The sequence below is a fragment of the Nilaparvata lugens genome, chromosome 3, assembly GCF_014356525.2.
Source record: "Nilaparvata lugens isolate BPH chromosome 3, ASM1435652v1, whole genome shotgun sequence".
Classification (NCBI taxonomy): domain Eukaryota; kingdom Metazoa; phylum Arthropoda; class Insecta; order Hemiptera; family Delphacidae; genus Nilaparvata; species Nilaparvata lugens.
The window spans coordinates 42,009,943-42,030,389 of record NC_052506.1 but is presented as its reverse complement, the minus strand read 5'-3'; the positions used below and the strand labels follow the sequence as shown (position 1 = coordinate 42,030,389).

Genomic DNA, 20,447 nt, shown 5'->3' with positions numbered 1-20,447 from the left:
CTATATATATATTTTCATGCATACAGTATAAATAAACGTCAAGTAATACCACAATTGTTGTACATTTTATTCCATTCAACCTTCAACTTCTAGAGTAAACACAAGGTGTGAGATGAAGCTAGCTTCATATTACATCCTATACTGTTATAAGAAAGATTCAATACAATAGGAAGCATCCTACTCTGATAAACTTATCTTTAGGCAGGAAGTTGGTTAATCATGACTTTCAAGATGCTGAAGGTTGTAACTGCCAACATCATGGTCCAATTAACTGGTCAACATGCTGTTATGATGAACTTGGGGTCATCATTGACTTTCAAGATGCCGACATCATGGTCTAATAAACTTGTTGCCTATATAAATGCTAATTAACAAGTTCAAATCTCCAGTATGGATAAGGCAGTGATAGCTGCACAAGCAAGCTTGTTGGAATTTTCCAACAAGAAAGGTTACAGTCAAAGGTCTTGATGATCTCTATCAGGCTGACCTTGTTGAGATGATACTGTATGCTTGACAGAACAAAGTACATTATCACAATTATAAATTGTCTCAGTAAGCTTGCATTTGCTATCCTAATTAGGAATAAGTAAGCCAATGACATTGTTGGGGCTATGCGTCCTATATTTGAAAAACATCCAATGAAAAATCTGCAGACTGATGATGGGAAAGAGTGGTTCAATGCAAAATTTCAACAACTTGTGCAACAGTATAATATGAATCATTACTTGACTAGATCAGATAAGAAGGCATCTATAGTGGAACGTTTCAACAGAACGCTTGAACAGTTAATGTGGATCAAGTTCACTGAGTGAGGAACCTATTGTTGGATAGACATTCTAACCTCACTTCTCAAAGAGTATAAAATAGGTATGCGAACATATGAACATATATGAACAATAGGTATATGAACAATATATGAACAATATAGTTGTTCATAGGAATATGAACAATAGGTATGCGACCAGTAGATGTGCAGAAGAAGCATGAGAAAGTGCTACTTGACCAACTCGGTGAACATCATCAAGCCTATCAAGAAGAGTTGCAGAAGAAGAAAGTGTAGAGGTGGGTTCTATCCAGGTCCTCATCAGGATATTGTGTCTGGTGACAAGGTGATAAGCAAGTAGGAAAAGACTTTTGACAAGGGATATCTAGCCAATTGGACGAATGAGCTGTTCACAGTAACACATGTATGTCCTACAGTACCTATAAAATGTGAATTGGAAGATTATAGAGGTAAGCCTATTCAAGGAGGGTTTACACTGAAGAAATTGTAAAGACAACAGTGCCAAGTGTCTTTGAGATTGAAAAGGTTTTGAGGAAAAGAGGGGACAAGTGACTTGATCTAGGATGAGAGAGGTTGTACAATGGCAAAATTTGTTCAAAGTTATCGATTTTGATCGTGTGGTAAATGATTGTGGTCTGGAAATGGACAATAAGAAGAAGCGGCATGGTCCTTTGTTCCCCAACCATATAAGATGCATTATATATGGACCTTAAGGCTGTGGTAAGACAAATCTGTTGTTCAATATGCTTTTTGATCCAAATGGAATACATTTTTCAAATATACATCTTTTTTCAAAGACTACATTTCAGTCCAAGTACAAGTTACTTAAAACCATCATGCAAGGATGAGATGGAATATGTAGAGTGTGATACAAGTGAGGAAATACCTGAACCACATGAACTGCCTGCCAATTCAATAATTATCTTCAATGATGTAATTTGTGAGCAACAGGATGCCATCAGGAAATACTTTAGTGCAGGCAGACCCAGTGATGTCGATGTTTTTTATCTGGCACAGACCTATAGCTGCATTCCAAAACAGCTGATTTGTGACAATGCAATTTTTCTAATCATGTTTGAACAGGATGAGCTGAACTTGAAGCACCATGACCATGACCAAGCATAGAGACCATGTCAGAGCTGATATGACCTTTGATCAGTTCAAGGACAAACAAGGTTTGGTCATCAGCTGCACATGCATTCATTGTCATAGACCGCTCATCAGGAGAGAATGCTGGGCACTACAGAAATGGTATTGACACCTATTTAGTTGAGGTGTAAACCTAGTAGAAGAACAGTCTGTTATTGTGAGGCAAGCAGGATGGTTCGACCTCATCAGAAGACATTGGAGGAGGTAGCTTCTACCATCCAGGAGATTGCAAAGCTAAGACGTGACATCAAGAGAAAGCATAAGGAGCTTACACTTGGAGGAGAATTGACAGAGGAGCAACATGCAAAACATTTCAAACCATTAACTGAACCACTGGAAAAAAATTATCGAGACTCTTCAGATTCCTGCAGCCCAGCAGCAACCACCTCCAGCTCAGCAACAAGCACCTCCAGCTCAGCAACAGCCACTGGCTCAACCATTAGCCAAACAGCATTGGCTTATATACTGCCTACACCGCCAAGAACTCCAATCCAACCCAGGCGTGTTCGATGTCCATTACAACCACAACTAGATGTTGTAGAGGAGCAGGAGGAGGAGGGGTCACCAACCTATGAATCATTTGGAGAAGCAGCAGGCTCCACTCTGGCTCCAAGTACTTGAGCAGTTGCAAGAAAATTATTGTCCAAGGGTAGGACTCGGAGTGATGATGAGGAGGAGGAGGAGGAGGATATTGAGGAAGTGTTGAATAACAGCAGTCCTAAGGAAGTGTACAACATTTATACTCAAAGTGGATTGAGTGGAACCAAAGTGGGTCCATATGTTTATAGAGCAATGTTGAATGATAGTAGTGCAGATACTACATTTGGACCAAGAATAGTTAGAAACAAGTACTATTTGGATAGTAGGCATCTAACGTTTGGAAGTGATGGCTCAAAGATTGAACTGACTGACCCTGCAGATGAAGAACATAAAATGATTTTTGATGCAACACCCGGACTATGTGAGCTGATTCTTAAAAAGAAGCCTAACAATCAACTTGTGATGTCACCTGACTCAAATGCATACAAACGCATTCTGTATGTGACCAATTTGTATAGAAAAAACTATGACCCAGTTGGATGTATTATAAACTCCAATGATGCCAAGTACAAGAAGACAATTTACCCACTGATAAGGGATGACAAGCATAGTGGGAGAGGACTGGTGACACCATTTAATATGGTTGCAGACAATGCTACTAAAATTGAATACATCAACTACAATGATCCTAATGAACTTGTAGACAGGTTGATACTGTTGGACCAATCTAGAGCAGTTGACAACACTGGACATGAGAATGGAATCAATTCCATTCTAGAAGAGTTTGTGGAAGGTGGTTACATAGTTGGCAAGCCTGCACACTAATTGCAATATAAGAGGAAGGCTGTTACTGCAACTTGACATACAGTTGAGAGTGTTTCTACCACACACTACCTTCCATATACAATGGCTCCTATAGGTGGAAGAATTATGGATACTTTGGGTAATATCAATGCTCACCACAGGTGAGTGATTAATTTGGCTAATCCTTGAAATGATAGTGCCACTATAAATATGATCACATGCAAAGATCTTATTTGGTCATGGCTGCCAAAGTTCAAAAGTCTTGATAACAGCCAATCATTTACAAGTCTAAACAGCTCTATATTGACAGATATGCAAGATCCAATTGAAGACTTGAATGGGGTGAACAAGCGATATTTGGAAAAAAGATTCCAAGAGCTTATCATTGAAGTTGTTGAGAAATATATTGATGCTATATTCAGTATACCTGATTTACAAAACATGTTGAAGAGAGCAGGAGGCTGGGATCACACTAGATTGAAAACTGAGATGATCAGGCTCTTAGGTCTTGCTTCATCAGAGTCACCTGAAGGTATAAAACCAATTGACAACCCGCCTGAGCAGCATTAGATGGCGATCCGCAGAGAAAGAAGGAGGTATCAAGGAAGAGGAGTTTTGTCAGCTATCAAGAACATAACCAGTGCGATATTTAATAAGGCAATCAATGTTCTACCAGTTGAACTGCATATCCCCGGCTATCAGTACTGTAGGCCAGGAACAAAACTTACAAAGCGATTAGCAAGAGGTGATCCAGGAATCAACAAACTCGATCAAGCTTGCAAGGAGCACAATATTGCCTATTCCAAGAGTGGATATGGCAAGATACGGCAAGCAGAGCAGTAGCTGACAACATCTTGTCAGAGCAAGCTTGGAGTGTAGCAACATCTTCGGACTCGGGATTGGCGGAGAGGGCAGCAGCACTAGCAGTCACCAACATCATGAAGGCCAAGGCAAAGTTTGGTGGAGGAGCACAAAGTTGTAAGAAGAATTCCAGGAAATGTCAGCACACTTCGTCCAAGAAAGGTCAAGGACTTTATCCGAGATGTCAGCAGACTTCATCCAAGAAAGGTAAAGGTCTTTATCTGAGATGTCAACAGAGGATGGGAAACGGAGCACGCCACCGTTGTCAATGCAGAAGACGATGATTGCTCTGCCTGACCAAGCACTCACTGACGCAGACCTCTACAAGTATGTGTGTCATCTAAAGCTGAAACAATTCCGAGGTGTGTTCATGGAGGATGCTCTACCGGCAGCAGGACCATTGAGATGAGAATGAGGTATCATCAATCTTGACAGCAGTACTGGCGCCACTTTGGGTGTGCTATGCGAAGAAGGATGATGTTGTCCACTACTTTGATGGATTCGGCAACTTGAGACTGCCACAGGAGTTTATCGACTACATGCATTGAGGGTCAGCACTGGCGGCAAGGATCAAATATAACTATGAACAAAAGCAGGAAGATCTCTAGTCGCATATTTGTGGACATTTGTGTCTAAAATTTTTGATTGATGAAAATAAATGATTATAATCTACAAAAAACATGTATTATCATTTCCCATTGTCTTCCCATCTATATATACTGAGTAAGAACATATTGCAAATCATTGTGTAATAGTACTCTGAGCAGTCAAGACCATGGTGCTCTGCTTTGGAGGTAATACATCTGTATTGAAAAGTGACTTTTACCCACCTCTTGATACAAGCAATGGTGAATGGGAAGTTGGTCTCATCAGCTTCACCAGCTGTAATTCAATACCAAATGTTGAGGCGGGCTACAACAATACACTGCACTACTATGCACCAAAACTGTCAAATTATATTGTGAAGAAATCAGCAACAACTGATCTGACACTGACACATCAGGAGCTAACATCCGTTGACAATTCAAATATGAGCAAATCATTGGTATGGTTATGTATGTAATGTTGGAACCAGAGGTAATAAATGGAAGATTGGAGTGGAAGAAGAAGAGAAGAAGAAAGAGGATATTGCATCCAAGGTAATGCCAGATATGAGTGCAGAATTTGGGTCGGATCTCCAGCATATATCATTACCAGAGCGCAGTTTTGATTTTCAAACTATTGCCACTCTGCTTAGAGCTAGGTTACATAGCTGAGGCATACAGTTCTCATTGGCTGAAATGTTCAGTTCTGAGCAATGCCAAGTTAGATTTCAGTCCAGCCAATTCAATAGGACGTTTGTTGGGATTTAGTGATAAACAAGTTGTAGAAGCCAACAAGGAGGCTAAAGTTGATTTTACATTACAAATCAATAGACCTAATGTACTGCATATAAAGTGTAACATTGTGGGTGGATCCTATTTGAATGGGGTCAAGTATCACGTGATCTACAAGTTTTACCCAGATGTTGATCCAGGGTATAAAATGATTATAACTGTGCAGAATGTAATCTATTTACCTGTGGACATCAAGCAGATTGGTAACATTATGTTGGAGGTTGTTGATGAGAATGGACGTCTGATAAATAATAGAGGTGAGGAGATTAATATTACTCTGCATTTGAGACAGTGTAAGTGAGATGGTGCTATTATTCTCAAAGTGGAATCAGGGATTGGATGTGGAGGCGGCCATGTCTCCCATGGCGGTCCAGAACCTAGAAAAATAGATAAAAGGAGTACAAATGCAAAATGTGTCATTCAACATTCAACCTCTGTGAGTTCAACATTGAGGAGCATTAACTATATAAAGGAAAGAGGCTGTCAAGTGAGACAACATTAACAATGGGAGTTTTGGATGTGACAAGGAATGGACCTTCATTGGACACCAGTATCATTGGCTATGAGTACCACTCTCATGCCCCCTATTCCACAAGCTTCAATGCCAATGTTGAATTGAGGATACCAATCCAGTAACAGGACATTTACACACTGCCATCCAAGAGCTATCTACATCTGGAGTATACAGTGCTTGGAGCTGCCAATGCTGCTGTGGCTAGAACACCGTGTGTGTCTGGATTCTTTCAGCCAATCTGTTTTCAGAGATACCTTATAAAATCAATGGTGTGGAGGTGGACAGCATATGCAATCCAGGTATCACCAGTCTGATGAAGAATGATATGACATTTGAGCGAGATGAATGCAGCAAGATGGGAGCGGCCAGCTACAAGTTTAGTTCAACCACTGGTTTGCCAATTTTGCTGCAGATGGTACAAAAATGGATGTACCTCTACAATATCTGCTGGGGTTTGCCGAAGACTATAGACAGATTCTGTTGAATGTGAAACAAGAGCTGGTGTTGAGATGTAGCCCTAATTTCAATGACTGTGTGAGTGTTGCCGGTGCTAATGTTACAATCACAAAGCTTTTGTGGAGAATGCCATATTTAGAAGTGGCTGATGATGTAAGAATGCATCTGCTACAGATTGTGCAGAATGACACACCAATCAGTATACCATTTCGACATTGGGAATTGTATGAGTACCCAACCTTGCCGCAAACTACAAAACATACATGGACAGTCAAGTCAACAACTCAGCATGAGAAGCCACGCTACATTGTAGTTGGCTTGCAGACTGCAAGACTAGGTATAGCAGCATCTAACAGTTCAAAATTTGACAAGTGTAGTAAGAAGGATATTTGAGTGTTTTTAAACAACAAATACTACCCGTATGAGAGCATTGATGGTGATGATAATCATGTCTACAACATGTATACAGCTCTCAATGGAGTCTACAATCATGAATAATGCTTGCTCAAGTAATCCTCTGCTTGAGACAGGAGCTATAAGCACTGATAATATAATGTTGTTTGCTTTCAATTGCTCCCGCCAAAATGAATCACTCAAAACTAGAAGTGTCAATGTGAGGATTGAGTTTGAAACTACAAACAACATACCCGCCAATACATGAGCCTACTGCCTAATGATTCATGAAATGATCAAAGAGTACCGACCATTGACTGGTCTAGTACAGTCAGCATAGAGAGAATATAAAATACTTATGATCTGGATTATGCAGCTCATTCTCATTTGGAGCGTTGAGTGGATAATAATTGGATTATGAAGACAATGCTCGAAGATAGATATTTTTGTTGTAACCTTTTCATGTCAATAAATAAACATTTGAATTAATTTACTGTTTTATCATTTACTTCTACCCCCACCACCATCATTATAGGCTATATATAAGTGGAGACATTTGTCTCTTGAACATCAGTCAATTGCTAACTGTTGACAATGTCATACTTTAAAGGTTATGTTCTGTTTGGCGATAGACAATGAGTACCTTTGGATACTATCTACAGTCTCAAGAATAGTGAAGTAGCTGTTGTAAATTTGGATAGTCTATAATTGGCAAAATGAGGATGTCAAGATTGAATAGATCTTTGATGATCGTTCATCCCGAAAGTATTGTTGTGAATTTGAATGTGGTGACAAGAGTCTAACTCTTATCAGCAACAATAGGAAGGTAACCTTTGCAGGATTCTCATACTGTAGAGATGATGGACGTGTGAAGAGATTTAGAGTTACTGAGGGCTGTTCAGGAGACCCTCCTCTACTAATATCTATCTACAGTGCTGCTTTTCGGGATATTGTACAAACTGATGGAGTATGCAGCATTTCAGAATGAGAGGAGAGGTCAGCAGAGGTCTATCAGGAAACCATAAAATATGGAAGAGGATTTTCAATTACTAATATTTATTTACTAATATTTTATTTTGTATATTCTGTTTTTTAATGGAAAATAAATGCATATGGGAAGAATAAAAATATTGTTTTCTCTTCTCTACCCACTAGTGAAGTGTTCAGACTTCTACATACAAAAAAATATATCCTCTGGTTCTGTTGATACTGACCTTTAATACTTACCTTTACCACTTTGGATTCGAACCTGGAAACTCTGACTTGGAAAGCTGACATGCTAACCACTAAACCATAGAGGATTTATGTTTGAAGACTGGAATTATATAGAATAAGATACTTCTTCCTACATTACTAATGATAAAGAGGAATTGAGAAGTGAGTCATGATGGGGTGACATCATCATAAACCTGTTGAAACAGGAAAAGTTATTCCCACCATCACTTTTCTCTGTTTGGTCGTCAGCTGAGAGGTATCATAGGACCGATGATTATACAAGAGGAGAGAAGCTGTTTCATTTGTATATTCTTTTCAATAATTGAGATTTGTTAATAAATACTATATACTTGCACAATTTCGTTATTATTCAAAAATTTCCTCATCACTTGGCTATAAGTACATTATGATGTCATACAGACCAGTTGAAACATGAAAACTTTCCTGTTGAGTCAGTTGTTCTACTGAAAAAAGTTATCTCAACAAAAGATATCCATCGTGGTGTAACGGTTTACAAACAATTACACCTACACTCTACCTACCTACATTCCTTAACCAAACATCCTACATCCCTATATACAATGAAGATTCAAACCCAGGTCCTTATGAATAATTCAAACCTGAGTCCTCTAGAATGGAAAGCAGAAGTGCTAACCACAACACCACAGTGGATATCTATTTACTTGTTGTTTATAATGTATACTTTATTAACTATGAGATGGTGATAATATTGAAATAAATTAATTATGGGTTTGTGTTTTCATAGAGATAAATTTAGTATGGGTTCATTCGAAAAGTGTAGAATTAGGACTTCAACAATGAGACTTTAGTGATCTTGTAGCTGAATTTTGTGTGTAAATTTTTATCGTGAGAAATTTATTTTTCTGTTAAAAAATAATTTTCTCACATTAAGATTTTGCTAACTTGCGTTCGGGAAGACTCCAATTTTATGCAGGGTTGAGGTATTCTCACGGAACTGTATCTCCGTTAGCGATGGAAAATACACGTGTATTTGGGAATATTTCAAACTTGCATTATTTTCCTTTCCCACGGAATTATGCTCGTCTCCACGTGGACCGTTGTCTCGTTGGTGGAAGGGGAACATAATTTGCGTGGAATAGTTGAGTTCCAATCAAGCCGCGGCCGAATTCACATAAAAAATCCAGAGGTAGCCTCGGGCCTCGAGGGCTCAAAATTAACGTGTGTGTTGAATTTGTTTGCTGTTTAAGTTTGTTAATATGTATTATTTTTCGCCGTGACTTAAGTTGAAGTAGTTTATTAATTATTTGAAGTGAACATGTCAATGTTTGTTTGAATTAGTAAGTTATCCGGGAGTAATCAGTGTAGTGAAAATTTCTAAATAGTAATGGATTTATAAATTGATCGATTGTTAGTGCCATTATATTTTCTAGCTCATGCTAAAAACCCTTGAATAACCGAGTCCCTAGTATCATAAATTTGTAATTGAGAAATGAGTAAAGTCCACGCTACCTTCGTGAACAGTTAGAATCCAGATAAGCAGTTAGCAAAATCTTACATGCAGTCATCTTGAATTTTTAGAATGTGCAATGAACCGATTTAGATTATTTTTGTTATTGTCCAAATTTAAATTAGTTTAATTCATTTAATAAAATTTTACAAGTTCAATAGAATGCTAAAGTTTGTTGTTTAATAAAGTCCCATGACTCGCCCTTTAGAATTTAGAGATCTCTTAATTCTACCCCTATTGTGGGTTGGTTACAAAACTGGTGGCTTAGCGGTGGTATAGACTGCAAGAATGTCTATCGAATCATTTGTTTTTGAGCTGTTGGAATTTTACATGTATTAACTAGAGGTGGCGTTTTTTTATCTTTGTTGATTAATTGAGTCATGGGACAAAAGTTTATGTTGAAAATGTAGTTATATTGGAAGTATGAGCCGTTTTGTAGAAGAAATTTGAAGAATTTAATTGATATGAAATAAAATTTTTAGAAATGTCATGATTTCAATCTTTGAAGATGAGAAGATGGGTATAATTATTGAAAACCGTGAGAAAAGTTATAAGTCTAGCTAGAAGTGTGATGGAATATCAAATTACGAGTGCGCCTAGATTAACAATGCGAAGGAAGTGCATTGTTTTAAATCTCATCTCTATCCTAGTATTAGGCTAAGCGTATTTTATAAAACGTGTCGGTTAGTATGGAATGAAATTTAGATAATTTAGAAAAGAGAAATTCCAGTGTTTTATAGAAATGAGAATGTGTTAGAGTAAGTGTAGTCCAAGGAACTTGTTGATCAATACCAACAGATTAACAACAGAGAAATAAAGAAGATCAAGATTAGAATTGTTGAAAGAGTTTGATGAGAAATAGGTGTATTGGAGATTGTGAATGATGAAGAGATGAATTTTATGAAAATCTGTACTAACTGTTTTGATGACTCAGTAATTATGGTTGGATCGAGTAGATCATATTTTATTGATAAGTCAGATCAGTTCAGTGCAGATAAATTTAGTTCGATTTAGTAGATTTAGTTTAGTCTGCCATGAGCCTGGCAGTGAACAGCTCAACAAAATGGGAAAGATGGACCTCAGACATGAACCATTTTCCTTGTCCGCAGCGGGACTCTAAACTCAAGCTTATAATGAGAGTATTGGTAAGAGATTTGAGCTGATAATGTGAATGTCAGCGGTATAATACAGTGAGGTATTATCAGGTTATGAATTAGGGAATCCGTGTAGTGTAGTGTAGTTCTTCTTTGTGTTTTTGTTTTTTTTTCTTCGAGGTAGGTAGTAACTATTTCTATGTTGGCCTCAAAATTGTAGTCCTGAATAGTGTACTGACCTACAATAGGAGAATGAGATAGAAAGAATATTTGGGATGAATGTAAAGTGAGAGAGTGGATTAAGAGATTAGAGAGAGAAAATTGTGATGGAATGCCTTGGACTACTACTTGAGATGACTTGAGTGAACAATAGATTTACATTAGCAGAAATGAATAACTGTAAAACTGTGGCAGTAAAAATGATTATAAATTTATTATGAAAAACGAGAGTGATCAATGAGATGGGATAGAGATAATAGAGAGAGTGAGAGAACAGGAGAAAGTGAAAACTGTATTAATAGATCTGTACTATTTTATTGACCTTGTGCGAAAGTAAACAAAGATGAACTTTTGTAATTCATTCATTATTATGATCCAGCTTGGAATTTACTACAGTTAAATGTGAGACAATGGAACATGATTGAAATGCAAAATTATACTAACTGGTTGATGTTGTGGTCTGATGTAGATTGGAAGTTAAATACCATAATAATTATTGTCTTTGCTCTTTGGAGAAGAGAATATTTTTAGTTGAATCAAGTTATTTAGTTAGGGTTTGGACATGCGTTATCATTGTAAGAGAGTTTATTATCATCAGTTTACTTGATAAGTGAATTTAATTAGAAAAGTTATTGAATTGAATTAATATGTTATTTTGGGAATGAGTCGATTTTTGCTAGGTAAAGGACTCGGTCGAATTCCCCCATGAGCTAGATTAAGTTGTGTTTTGTGTTGGGACTGGCACACCCCCTTCAAGTGTGAGTGTGAATGACTTCCACTTCCCTCGGAAAGCTCGACATTTTCCGGTAAATTTTCTTCAACATCATGAACGTCTAGCCGAGGGTTGAATGGCACAATTGTAAATGAAGTCCTGACCCACTCCTGGCCATTGTATCCAGGAAGATCCGCTGCTCGTTCCAGTAAAACCGTCGAGGAGATGTGAGCCCAGGTCAACCGCTGCCTGATACTAACTTTAGTCAACACCTACTGCGTAGATCGCTTTCGATTCTGGGAGAAGAAGCTGTCAGCAACACAGTCCGATAACAGAGGAGATGAAAATTTGGCCAATAACCGAAGATCGACTCCTAAAACGTTGACACAGGTGTGTCATTGCCAGAGCCACCCTTAAGCCCTAAGGAGGACCAGACCAAGATCCATTTCAACCCAACTTGCGTCATAATACTGGCTCAACTACTAGTCTGTCTCTCGCCGGAGTACTCAAGGAGATGAGAGCGTCGTCAAAGAATCAACTGCAACCGAGTCCCAAGAGTGTGGACGTATCTGCTCTGAGTGCTACTTCAGCCTGGTACATGGGTGTACCTCCAGCTGTCTGAATGAGAGACACTCCTAGGATGTGTGCGGGCGCACACCAGCCTCCCTCCGGGACGTTTACGCCCTGCGCCAGCATCGTGGGGCCACAGACTCATCACCCCTAAGTCGAGAAGAAGCTTCCAAGTGTCCAGTGTGCAGAAAATTATTGTGAATAGTGTGAAAGCAGAATTTTAGTGATATCGTCTTGTTTAGGGGAGGGGGTAGTGTGATGGTGATAATATTGAAATAAATTATGGGTTTGTGTTTTCATAGAGATAAATTTAGTATGGGTTCATTCGAAAAGTGTAGAATTAGGACTTCAACAATGAGACTTTAGTGATCTTGTAGCTGAATTTTGTGTGTAAATTTTTATCGTGAGAAATTTATTTTTCTGTTAAAAAATAATTTTCTCACATTAAGATTTTGCTAACTTGCATTCGGGAAGACTCCAATTTTATGCAGGGTTGAGGTATTCTCACGGAACTGTATCTCCGTTAGCGATGGAAAATACACGTGTATTTGGGAATATTTCAAACTTGCATTATTTTCCTTTCCCACGGAATTATGCTCGTCTCCACGTGGACCGTTGTCTCGTTGGTGGAAGGGGAACATAATTTGCGTGGAATAGTTGAGTTCCAATCAAGCCGCGGCCGAATTCACATAAAAAATCCAGAGGTAGCCTCGGGCCTCGAGGGCTCAAAATTAACGTGTGTGTTGAATTTGTTTGCTGTTTAAGTTTGTTAATATGTATTATTTTTCGCCGTGACTTAAGTTGAAGTAGTTTATTAATTATTTGAAGTGAATATGTCAATGTTTGTTTGAATTAGTAAGTTATCCGGGAGTAATCAGTGTAGTGAAAATTTCTAAATAGTAATGGATTTATAAATTGATCGATTGTTAGTGCCATTATATTTTCTAGCTCATGCTAAAAACCCTTGAATAACCGAGTCCCTAGTATCATAAATTTGTAATTGAGAAATGAGTAAAGTCCACGCTACCTTCGTGAACAGTTAGAATCCAGATAAGCAGTTAGCAAAATCTTACATGCAGTCATCTTGAATTTTTAGAATGTGCAATGAACCGATTTAGATTATTTTTGTTATTGTCCAAATTTAAATTAGTTTAATTCATTTAATAAAATTTTACAAGTTCAATAGAATGCTAAAGTTTGTTGTTTAATAAAGTCCCATGACTCGCCCTTTAGAATTTAGAGATCTCTTAATTCTACCCCCATTGTGGGTTGGTTACAAAACTGGTGGCTTAGCGGTGGTATAGACTGCAAGAATGTCTATCGAATCATTTGTTTTTGAGCTGTTGGAATTTTACATGTATTAACTAGAGGTGGCGTTTTTTTTATCTTTGTTGATTAATTGAGTCATGGGACAAAAGTTTATGTTGAAAATGTAGTTATATTGGAAGTATGAGCCGTTTTGTAGAAGAAATTTGAAGAATTTAATTGATATGAAATAAAAGTTTTAGAAATGTCATGATTTCAATCTTTGAAGATGAGAAGATGGGTATAATTATTGAAAACCGTGAGAAAAGTTATAAGTCTAGCTAGAAGTGTAATAGAATATCAAATTACGAGTGCGCCTAGATTAACAATGCGAAGGAAGTGCATTGTTTTAAATCTCATCTCTATCCTAGTATTAGGCTAAGCGTATTTTATAAAACGTGTCGGTTAGTATGGAATGAAATTTAGATAATTTAGAAAAGAGAAATTCCAGTGTTTTATAGAAATGAGAATGTGTTAGAGTAAGTGTAGTCCAAGGAACTTGTTGATCAATACCAACAGATTAACAACAGAGAAATAAAGAAGATCAAGATTAGAATTGTTGAAAGAGTTTGATGAGAAATAGGTGTATTGGAGATTGTGAATGATGAAGAGATGAATTTTATGAAAATCTGTACTAACTGTTTTGATGACTCAGTAATTATGGTTGGATCGAGTAGATCATATTTTATTGATAAGTCAGATCAGTTCAGTGCAGATAAATTTAGTTCGATTTAGTAGATTTAGTTTAGTCTGCCATGAGCCTGGCAGTGAACAGCTCAACAAAATGGGAAAGATGGACCTCAGACATGAACCATTTTCCTTGTCCGCAGCGGGACTCTAAACTCAAGCTTATAATGAGAGTATTGGTAAGAGATTTGAGCTGATAATGTGAATGTCAGCGGTATAATACAGTGAGGTATTATCAGGTTATGAATTAGGGAATCCGTGTAGTGTAGTGTAGTTCTTCTTTGTGTTTTTGTTTTTTTTTCTTCGAGGTAGGTAGTAACTATTTCTATGTTGGCCTCAAAATTGTAGTCCTGAATAGTGTACTGACCTACAATAGGAGAATGAGATAGAAAGAATATTTGGGATGAATGTAAAGTGAGAGAGTGGATTAAGAGATTAGAGAGAGAAAATTGTGATGGAATGCCTTGGACTACTACTTGAGATGACTTGAGTGAACAATAGATTTACATTAGCAGAAATGAATAACTGTAAAACTGTGGCAGTAAAAATGATTATAAATTTATTATGAAAAACGAGAGTGATCAATGAGATGGGATAGAGATAATAGAGAGAGTGAGAGAACAGGAGAAAGTGAAAACTGTATTAATAGATCTGTACTATTTTATTGACCTTGTGCGAAAGTAAACAAAGATGAACTTTTGTAATTCATTCATTATTATGATCCAGCTTGGAATTTACTACAGTTAAATGTGAGACAATGGAACATGATTGAAATGCAAAATTATACTAACTGGTTGATGTTGTGGTCTGATGTAGATTGGAAGTTAAATACCATAATAATTATTGTCTTTGCTCTTTGGAGAAGAGAATATTTTTAGTTGAATCAAGTTATTTAGTTAGGGTTTGGACATGCGTTATCATTGTAAGAGAGTTTATTATCATCAGTTTACTTGATAAGTGAATTTAATTAGAAAAGTTATTGAATTGAATTAATATGTTATTTTGGGAATGAGTCGATTTTTGCTAGGTAAAGGACTCGGTCGAATTCCCCCATGAGCTAGATTAAGTTGTGTTTTGTGTTGGGACTGGCACACCCCCTTCAAGTGTGAGTGTGAATGACTTCCACTTCCCTCGGAAAGCTCGACATTTTCCGGTAAATTTTCTTCAACATCATGAACGTCTAGCCGAGGGTTGAATGGCACAATTGTAAATGAAGTCCTGACCCACTCCTGGCCATTGTATCCAGGAAGATCCGCTGCTCGTTCCAGTAAAACCGTCGAGGAGATGTGAGCCCAGGTCAACCGCTGCCTGATACTAACTTTAGTCAACACCTACTGCGTAGATCGCTTTCGATTCTGGGAGAAGAAGCTGTCAGCAACACAGTCCGATAACAGAGGAGATGAAAATTTGGCCAATAACCGAAGATCGACTCCTAAAACGTTGACACAGGTGTGTCATTGCCAGAGCCACCCTTAAGCCCTAAGGAGGACCAGACCAAGATCCATTTCAACCCAACTTGCGTCATAATACTGGCTCAACTACTAGTCTGTCTCTCGCCGGAGTACTCAAGGAGATGAGAGCGTCGTCAAAGAATCAACTGCAACCGAGTCCCAAGAGTGTGGACGTATCTGCTCTGAGTGCTACTTCAGCCTGGTACATGGGTGTACCTCCAGCTGTCTGAATGAGAGACACTCCTAGGATGTGTGCGGGCGCACACCAGCCTCCCTCCGGGACGTTTACGCCCTGCGCCAGCATCGTGGGGCCACAGACTCATCACCCCTAAGTCGAGAAGAAGCTTCCAAGTGTCCAGTGTGCAGAAAATTATTGTGAATAGTGTGAAAGCAGAATTTTAGTGATATCGTCTTGTTTAGGGGAGGGGGTAGTGTGATGGTGATAATATTGAAATAAATTATGGGTTTGTGTTTTCATAGAGATAAATTTAGTATGGGTTCATTCGAAAAGTGTAGAATTAGGACTTCAACAATGAGACTTTAGTGATCTTGTAGCTGAATTTTGTGTGTAAATTTTTATCGTGAGAAATTTATTTTTCTGTTAAAAAATAATTTTCTCACATTAAGATTTTGCTAACTTGCATTCGGGAAGACTCCAATTTTATGCAGGGTTGAGGTATTCTCACGGAACTGTATCTCCGTTAGCGATGGAAAATACACGTGTATTTGGGAATATTTCAAACTTGCATTATTTTCCTTTCCCACGGAATTATGCTCGTCTCCACGTGGACCGTTGTCTCGTTGGTGGAAGGGGAACATAATTTGCGTGGAATAGTTGAGTTCCAATCAAGCCGCGGCCGAATTCACATAAAAAATCCAGAGGTAGCCTCGGGCCTCGAGGGCTCAAAATTAACGTGTGTGTTGAATTTGTTTGCTGTTTAAGTTTGTTAATATGTATTATTTTTCGCCGTGACTTAAGTTGAAGTAGTTTATTATTTATTTGAAGTGAATATGTCAATGTTTGTTTGAATTAGTAAGTTATCCGGGAGTAATCAGTGTAGTGAAAATTTCTAAATAGTAATGGATTTATAAATTGATCGATTGTTAGTGCCATTATATTTTCTAGCTCATGCTAAAAACCCTTGAATGACCGAGTCCCTAGTATCATAAATTTGTAATTGAGAAATGAGTAAAGTCCACGCTACCTTCGTGAACAGTTAGAATCCAGATAAGCAGTTAGCAAAATCTTACATGCAGTCATCTTGAATTTTTAGAATGTGCAATGAACCGATTTAGATTATTTTTGTTATTGTCCAAATTTAAATTAGTTTAATTCATTTAATAAAATTTTACAATTTTAATAGAATGCTAAAGTTTGTTGTTTAATAAAGTCCCATGACTCGCCCTTTAGAATTTAGAGATCTCTTAATTCTACCCCCATTGTGGGTTGGTTACAACTATATCCAAGCTCATTGTAGCTTCTAGTGAGCTGTAAGTGAACACTGACTGAAAAGTGACTGAACACTGACTGAACAGTAACTGAACACTGACTGAATACTATTGGATGCTGTTCTGGGAAATATAACTGGGAAAATATATCCCTTGTGATACAATGATTTGATCACACTCTAGAACTCATATCTGAGACTCTTGAAAGCATACATGCTACCCATTACACAGCAGAGGATATCTCATTACTGTTTGGATATTTAAGCTCCTTGTATATTCTATAGAATGATCACTTCTTTGTATATTACTAAATGGGTGAAGAGGATTTGAGCAATTCATTGCTACTTTTATTGAACATATTATACTATTTTATTGAAGATCAAAATGGTGGCAGTGTGTCCTAGGATACTTTTTCACAAAGAGAAGTGTGTGGCTGTGCTACAATGTGCTGAAACGCCGGGTCCTAGAACTGAACGTGGGAGATGTGTCTTCTATAGCACTTAACTAAACACTGATGGTCCCCCCACTGTTGTGAACACTATATATACACTCCAATGTGGGTGGGAGGCCTTCTGATTCATTTTTATTTATCTTTGATTTTTCATTATTAAATTTTATTCATTTTTTTAAGTTTTGACCTTGACTTTGACCTTGACCTTGGTTAGGTTAGGTTAGGTGGGGAAGTCTGGTGCATGTTGTCCCAGGACCGGCAAAATTATACTACTATCCAATCTCTGGTTGTCAAAGTCTGGTTGATAAATGATCTCGATTTCTTTATCTCTCTTGTATATCTGTGTCACCAATTTGAATGTCTTTCTTTTAGAATTCACTTTATGAATAAAGTAATGAATATCCCAAAATTGGTTGAGTATTTATCACAGTAACTTGATACCTGGATATCCATTACACCATATCTTAGAAGTGATGGAAGACACAAAATGAAACCCAGTCATTGAAAAAGTTACTAGTGTGACTTGACAGCTAGAGATAGCCAAGTCTACAGTGGAACGATGAAGCACCTCAGAATTAATTCCTTAGTATTCTTAATTTCACATATTTGTAGCTTGAATTGAATAATATCAGGGACGTAAGAGCTGCTTCAAAGTGTGCTCCTTTCCGATATTGAGAAAGAATTCCCATGTGATAAGTAATGAGTCGCCCACTCGTCTAAAAATTAATATTCAAATCTTGCACGTGAAATTCGTTCAAGAGAAAATAATCTTAATTGAAATTATTAAAGTCAGTTGGAAAATGATTATTTTAAACCGATCAATGAAAAAAGTCATGCGTCATTTCATGGGAACACGAACACATTCCCAAGTGCAATCAAAGCAAGTAAAATAAAGGTTAAATCCAACAATTTTACATCATTATTATTCAATGTTTTCTTTGAATATGTTTATAGGCACAATTCTATACCAAACTAACTAAAAATGAATGTTTAATGTACATACAGTACTGAAACAATAATGATGAAATGTTATATTTACCGCAGTCCTGGTGGGGAAAACACAATCAAACATGTCTATTCCAAGGGCCACACAAACAACTAGATCTGAAGCAAAGCCAACGCCCATCAAATATCTAGGTTTATCTTTAGGTAAATAGTCCGTGCATAGGTTAACAATTCGCCAAAAACTACTCTTTGCCTCTCCACCACTGAAAAATATTCAGCTCAATTTTAATTTTCGCATGATGAGAGTAGAATACAATAATATACTTAGAGAACTGTTCAAAATATCGGTCATGATAGAAAATTCTTTTATAACAGGAATTGGCAAAACAAATTAATTGAATAATAATTTTTCCAAATAATATTATTCACATCTGTATAAATAAAATGTTATGATATAAGATACTATATAATTTAAAATATGTACAACTAGCATGCTAAAATAACAATCTATTAGTGGTACAGTAATTGTGTATTGTATAGCTAAAATATAGTCCAAGGCAATGAATGAACAAAAAAGGGTATAGAGGAAAAAGTTGGGAAGACAATTTTTAATCCCAAAGTTCTTTTTAGGGTAGTAAGGAGGTAAACATATCAAAAGTCCCCACCCCTACACCCTGTGCTAAGGGGGTTGGGGTGGTTTAAAGGTAACATTTTTTGGTTTCTCACATAATACTCAGAAACTATGTAAACTATAAGGACTAAACTGTCATATAACAAACAAATTAAAGCTTACATAATTTCCTACAATATTCATCCCAAAACTTTTTTATGCCAGTTTTGATATGGGGTGGGGAATTTTGATATGTTTACCTCCTTACTACCCTAAACAGAGCTGCGGGGTCAAAAATTGTCTCCCCAACTTTTCCCTCTATAACCTTTCCTTGACTGGACTAATAGTAGCTTATGTTGAAACTAATCATGTTCTGTTGAAATTGAAAATTCTAAAATACCATTTTACAAATTTAGTAAAAAAATGACCCAGAACATTGAAACTGTGAATTCTTTATTCATTTTTCAAATCTCTTGATTGTTAGTTACAAACACTTGTTTGCTGAAAAGAAACAACAATAATTATTATATTCAGCAAGTAGCTTACTGTATTACAATACAGTAACTTGTCAACACAGTCATCGTACGTTGCGGTCGACAAACAAGGAACGAGCTCGGCACTCACTTAGTGCTGGTCCTAGTGTGCTTCCGGGCAGCGCTGGTCCACCATAGGAGACGGAGGGTGTGTCCAGTCATCGAGTGTGAGAGACTTGTTAATCTTGTTCTCGACTGAAAATAATGTTTTGGAACTGTCACGGATTGTATAATTTGCTTTCAATTGATGGCCAACAGCGCCAAAAAATCAACTCATTTGATATAGTTGCCATATCAGAAACATGGGATTCTAATAAGGTAAATGATTTAGTTTTGTTTGATAGTTTTAAAATAGTGGAAATAGTGGCTATTAGAGATAATAGGCGTGGCCGAGCTGTAGGTGGCTTGCTGATTCTTATCAAAAATAATATCAGTTTTGACATTCTTATTGATGGTAGCTGCTTATTGTTTCTGAAGGCGGAAAAAACGGAAATAGTTTTATTGTTGGTCTCACGTATTTCCGATCAGGTTTCGAGCAAGAGGGTATTCATAGCCTAGAGCGATTATTCGAAGAAAATATTATTTCATTTCGTGGGAAAAAACTGCCAATTATAGTGGGTGGAGATTTCAATTGTAGAATAGGCGACTTAAATTCTTTTGAAGATGAATTTTTATTCAACACTACTAATTGTTTGTATAGCGAAAGGTTCTCGCTAGATAAGAAAATTGATGGCAAAGGTAGGAAACTAGTAAATCTAATGGAGAATGAATTTTTTGACGTCCTAAACGGTAGAAGTTTTGGAGATAAGCCAGGGAACTATACTTTTATCAATGAAAACG

General features: G+C 37.2%; 1 protein-coding gene across 2 annotated transcripts in view; it reads right to left on the bottom strand.

Annotated features, from left to right (window-relative positions):
- Positions 1-20,447, bottom strand: part of LOC111044753 (queuine tRNA-ribosyltransferase catalytic subunit) — a 53,789-nt gene that overhangs the window by 9,458 nt on the left and 23,884 nt on the right. For both annotated transcript variants that reach the window (XM_022329973.2, XM_039423818.1), the window contains one exon: positions 18,559-18,727. In XM_022329973.2, the coding sequence (XP_022185665.2) occupies positions 18,559-18,727 (169 nt within the window). The remainder of the gene's footprint in view (positions 1-18,558; positions 18,728-20,447) is intronic.